Source organism: Penicillium malachiteum, assembly GCF_028827825.1.
Source record: "Penicillium malachiteum strain IBT 17515 chromosome Unknown utg000004l:1.0-4883003.0:1.0-4884900.0, whole genome shotgun sequence".
Taxonomy (NCBI): domain Eukaryota; kingdom Fungi; phylum Ascomycota; class Eurotiomycetes; order Eurotiales; family Aspergillaceae; genus Penicillium; species Penicillium malachiteum.
In genome coordinates, this window is record NW_026643097.1 from 2,765,893 (window position 1) to 2,771,558 (window position 5,666).

Sequence of the window (5,666 nt, forward strand, 5' to 3'; positions counted from 1 at the left end):
ATGAACTATTCGATAGTTCTAGAACATGAAGACCATGTAGGAGCTGTCCTAGAAGGTCTAAACGAGCTTGTAACACCAGAAGCAACCCCGGCAGCAGCCCTGGAGCCAGCGACAGTGAGGGAGGTAGCCTGTCAGCGAGGCGCCTACGATGACAGTGAGCCTATCAATAGCGAGGTCCTAGCTGAACACCAGCCAACACAGCCTATCAGCAAACCTACAGCCATATTGGACGCCATTGACAGTAGGCATAAAAACTCTGTATAAAACTCATCCATAACTAGCTCAGTTACACCTCAGTTGCAGGCTAGTTATCGCTCAGTCACAACTCCACAAAGTTCAGTCACACACACAACTAGGCCAGTTTTGCCTCAGCTTTCGCACATAAATCAACCTATCACTACAGAAGTTACACATCTAAATCAGTGTGTAAATCAGCATCTAGACCAGCGTCAGCAACAACGTGAATATATACCTAAGGACCAGCTCGCCAACAATATAGATATCTACCTACCTACACCTATAGGATCAACCGTTGAATCAGCCGTTGAATCAACGCTAGATCAGGGGGTAGGAGATATATATATACAGTCGAAAAGAGTCCTAACACCTGAGACAACACCGATGCCTACAAGTATTTCAGAAGAGTCGCCTAGTTATACACCAGCTCTAGTTTGACCTCACAAAAATATCCTAGGAGCATTTCCAATACCTCAAGAAGCTACTACAACCCCTCCTTAACCCTCATCGCAATTGATATAATCGGGGACTATTAAAGCGAGGCATTCTGAACTCCTAAGTAAGGAGCAGCCATATATCCAAGATCGCAACATAAGTGATTTCTCAACACTAAACATCATTGAGGGACCCCGGACCTGATATAAGAAAAGAGACCCAGACAGCGTATACAGTACCCAATTAAGCTACCAGAGGCTCGATATTAAAGATATGTCTGTTGAACAGGAGCCTGCTGCTTATTTGGAAGCTTATACAACATGCCCAGCGACCCCTAAGCCAGGCTCTATACACCAGGATGGGCTCTTACTACCACTAAGATACTATAAAGAAGTGCTTACTCATCTATATAAGGATGTCTGGATAACTGCTATAAAGGTTGAATTAGATGGTTTGATAGCTAAAGAGACCTCTAGAACAGTAGCCACCCTAAGGGATAAGGGGGTACAGGTGCTACCCCTGATATAGATATACACCTATAAATTTGATACCAATAGCTTCGTTTTAAAGCATAAAGCATATATCTATATATACAGCGACCTACAGATAGTCTCCAGTGAGGAGAAACATACAGCAACACTTACTGCGCGGACTACAAGGATATTATTCGCCTTGGTGGCTGCCTATGATTTAGACCTCCGACAGCGGGACGCGGTGAATACTTTTCTAAACTCAAAACTAGAAAATAAGATTTATACCGAGCTTCCAGATGGATTTAGGTCCCAAGGAAAGTGTTGGTTACTTCTTCGGGCATTATACGGACTCCGAATTTCACCCAAATTATGGCAAAAAGAGGCGGCACGAGTCTTGCGAAAACTCGGATTGGACCAAGTTGCTGAAGACCTATGCGTTTTTGTGACCAGAGGTATTATCATATTCTTTTATGTGGACGATATTCTGATCGCCTCCTGGCCCCATACATCAGCATGTGCCCGAGCATTAGAAGACGCACTTGAATCCCACTGGAATTTAACTGATCACGGCGATGCGGAGTGGTTTCTAAATATCCGAATTATACGGGACCGGACCCAGAAGAAGCTCTGGCTCTGTCAGGACAGCTATATCGCTGCTATGGCAGCTAAATTTAACCTCACTGACTGTCCCCGTGTGCCTATACCAGGTGTATTGGAGGATTTGGAGTCCTATAAGGGCACCGCGGACCGTGATTCAATCAGGCTGTATCAGCAGAAAGTTGGCTCAATCAACTATCCTTCGACTATCACACGTGTCGACACCGCTAAAATGGCGTCCAAATTAGCTCAATTCTTAGTCAATCTAGGCCCGAAACACTTCACAGCGGTCGATCGAGTCATAATTTATATATATTGGACGCGATATCTTGCTATTGAATACTCTGCGGACGCTGAGGACGCTGTCCAGATGTCTAGTGACGCCTCATTTGGTGATCATATGGACCGCAAGAGCTCTGCTGGGTATATCTGCAAGATTTTCGGTGGCCCTGTGGACTGGAAGGCTTCCAAACAGCGTACTGTCACTACCTCGACCACTGAAGCCGAGCTGCTGGCGCTATCAGACGCAGGCAAGTCACTAGCCTGGTGGAAACGCATGTTTTCACGTATAGACTTCGATCCAGGCGTCCCCATCTCCATCAAGTGCGATAACACCCGGACAGTGGCTCTGATAACCTCGGAGGACCCATTGGACACCAAGCTGCGCCATGTAGACATCCATGGGCTATGGCTACGGCAGGAGGTAGCCGCCGGCAGGCTACATGTGCAGTGGGTAGCCACCGCCGACATGATAGCAGATGGTCTAACCAAAGTCCTACCCCGTCAGAAGCATGAGAATTTTATTCGGCTGCTAAACTTGGTGGACGTCAGGCACTTGATCAGCGAGCCCTAATGGGCGTGTTTTGATTTGTTTTATTGTTTTTATTTCAATTTGCACCCGAAAATTGCAGTGTGAATAGCCTCGCATGTGGCCTAGCAGCTACAGCGAAGACGGCTGCAGCTGAGGGGGTGTGTCGGTAACAGACTCTTTCTGTACGTAGTAGGCGGTCTAGATGGCATGTAATACAAGTCTGATTTTCTCTCATCCTATCACTATCGCACATAAACATCTGCCGGACTCAAGACACGTGATTGGTCATGTGACCATTCTGGTTCGACCAATCAGCGTGCTCTGTTCCAGTGGGATTATGATTGGCTCAGTTCTGCCGTGTGGAGACACGACACTGAACTGGCTGACAGTCGGATAGAGGCCTTACTGCCTGAGATTACGTAAACCTACACTGTATTTTTACCCCTTAGATTTAGCAGAATTGAACACACATACACACATCTGTACAATTGGACCCCATTGGGTGCCACATGCTGCTGAATAAGCCTTTATTCTGACAAATGTTATGGGTCACGTGGATGGTTGAGCTTTGTACAGGCAAGGCCTGTACTCTTTCAGGGATTCAGCCTGTGACATTTAGCCCTTAGAACTAATAGCTAATAGATACTTAGAGCTAGGGCTATATTCTTAATTATATTCTTCTACTTAAATTAGTTATCTACTTTAACTTTTTACTTAATCATAACTAGTCTAGGGTCACCTGAGCAACATCGTGACGACTATCTGCGCAGAGTTGAATCCAGTGAGTCAGTAAATTTAATAGTTCCATTTATTATCTACGAATCTCTTCCTAGCAGCAATGTGAATTTTCGATACTACCTGGGCAACCTTGGAAGTAAGAGAAAAATTTCATGACTTGAACAATTATCTCATCTCACGATGTCTGCCCATTTATAATTCTTTGATTGCAATCCTTGAATGCTTTATATGTTTGGATTAAGTCACATATAGTTTAGTTTTAATCAAAGAAGTGTCGAACGATAGGAGAATGCGTTGAGTTTCCATACGCGGAGCCACCATACGTCAAATACCCAACATCAACAGGCTCAGATTGGGCTATGACCTCATTTCGGTCCCCGAAAATGAATACAGTTTGCATACCCATGATCATATGCTGGAGGGAATGACAATGATATATCCACACACCTGCATCGGTTACTTTGATCCTCCAAGCCCGCCAACCAGACGGGGCGAGAGGATCGGTTTCATTTTGATACCGGTAAAGCATGGAAGTATCGCGCTGAATTAAATGAGACGACTCTAGTCTCGCTTCATTCGCAGTAGCGTTGTATTTTCCATCCCCTCCACCGATATCATAGAAGTGTCTACCGTGTGCGTGGAAGGGGTGAACATCCAAGCCTCCGTTTGTGAAAGTTCCTTTGTTTTGCCAGATAATCTCAAGGACTTCACCTATTTGAGCTGGAAAGGTCCGAGTGATATTGTCAATTCCATTGCCTTGGGAGATAGCTCGTTGATAGGTCTCTTCAGTGTTTAGTTTCCCCGTGTAGATGTCGACCAAGTACGGTGATTTTGGAAAGCTTTTTACCCACTCGTATCCGTTCTGCAGCCATATGACATGATCACTGACGTTTTGGTGAACTTCAACGATGATCCTGCGGGTCACCTCATTCAATTTTGGGAAGTCATAGTCCAAGTGTAGAGATTCTAGTTCGTAATCCAGCCATCCTTGGGCGATTTTGGCCACGGGAAGGGGCGGTGGTGAAGGGACAGTCGTCAGGTCTGCCTCTGTTCCACCAGAGTATTGCAAAACAGCAAGGTTTGTCAGAGTTGTGGGCCTCGCGATTGTGGTAAGTTGGATATAGGAATGTCGCTTTCCCGTCTTTTCCAGCTCTTCCTCTGATTTTGCGTTCAATAACACACTGTACCTCTGACCACTTCCAATCTGTAAAAAGCTGCTATTCACAGGTTTGGTATAGTGGCCATCTGCCTCAATGATAGACACATCGTGACTCTCTATAGCGAGTGAAATGAATGATAAAGCAGTAGCCCCGATAAATCTTAGACGGTATGTCAAGCCCGGATCTATAGAGATCGAAGCTAGTTGACATGAGCCTGTGCTATTAGTTGCCTGAGGACCTTTGCCGTTCACCAATAAGGTATCTGTCTCTCCACTCCATGTGAAGTCACTGGATGTGAGACCGTCGATAATTGTCTTATCAGTCTCGTTGAAAAAGTCAGAGAGCATTATAGTACGCTCGTCATCGTAGGAATAAGGTGGGTCGTTTTCTGAATCCACGATGAGTGGACCCTTTGCAGTAACGGCTTGGAAGCCAACATGTGAATGGTAAAAGTAGGTTCCTGCAGCACCAATTTCGGGTTTGACTTCGTAGTCGAAAAAGTGGCCGGCGGGAATAGGCCACTGACTGGCCGCTGGAGCGCCATCGGAAAAGGGAGCCGTAAATGCAGTAAGGCCATGTCAGTGCTTTTATTACTGTCAGTGAGAGGTATCCATTGAGAAACGTTTTTTTGCCTACTATTGCGGTGTTATCGTCCTTCATGTCATTATAAACACGAATCCAATTCACCTTTCCCTCTCGGAGGTGCAGCTCGGGCCCAGGGGATGATCCATTAACGAGGACTGAATATCTAGTATCACATGCTTCCGTGTAATCCTGAGCTGTGACTCGAAGGATATGATCTGGCTGAAAGGAGCCATCATGCTGAACAATTGATCTCTCAGCTGATTTTATCCAGCCAAGTAATAACGCTAGACCGAGCTTAATAGGATGCATTTCTCAAACCTGAGACTTTCTCTGACATTCAAGGAAATACCTCGTTAAAGACGCTGCTAAAGGGGCAAGCCGTTATATACGAACATATTAAGATTCATGGCTAACAAGCGATCTCACCACTGCCCCCAACGCGATATGCATTCCACATTCGAATTTTTAGGGATACGGTGCGGTATTCGGTATGATTGGATCCGCACGCAAATCACCCAAGGGGTTTTTATAGGTCTTGTCCTTGGCGGCACTTTATTGGGGAATGATATGCAGTCAGCCCAAGTGATAGGACCGTACTCCGTAGCAATTCTTAATAAAGTAATAGATCGC

The 5,666-nt window shown here is 45.5% G+C and overlaps 2 protein-coding genes across 2 annotated transcripts; one reads left to right on the plus strand and one right to left on the minus strand.

Moving 5' to 3' along the window:
- N7483_009108 (uncharacterized protein) lies at nt 1-264 on the plus strand (the record flags this gene model as incomplete). The annotated part of the gene is made up of 1 exon (XM_057092535.1): nt 1-264. One exon carries the CDS (start codon nt 1-3, stop codon nt 262-264), a length of 264 nt encoding a protein of 87 aa, XP_056943709.1.
- Nucleotides 265-3,550: 3,286 nt separating this feature from the next.
- Nucleotides 3,551-5,345, minus strand: N7483_009109 (uncharacterized protein; the record flags this gene model as incomplete). Its single annotated transcript, XM_057092536.1, has 2 exons — nt 3,551-4,972; nt 5,088-5,345. The coding sequence occupies 2 exons, from the start codon at nt 5,343-5,345 to the stop codon at nt 3,551-3,553; spliced, it is 1,680 nt and encodes a 559-aa protein (XP_056943710.1).
- Nucleotides 5,346-5,666: the final 321 nt, after the last annotated feature.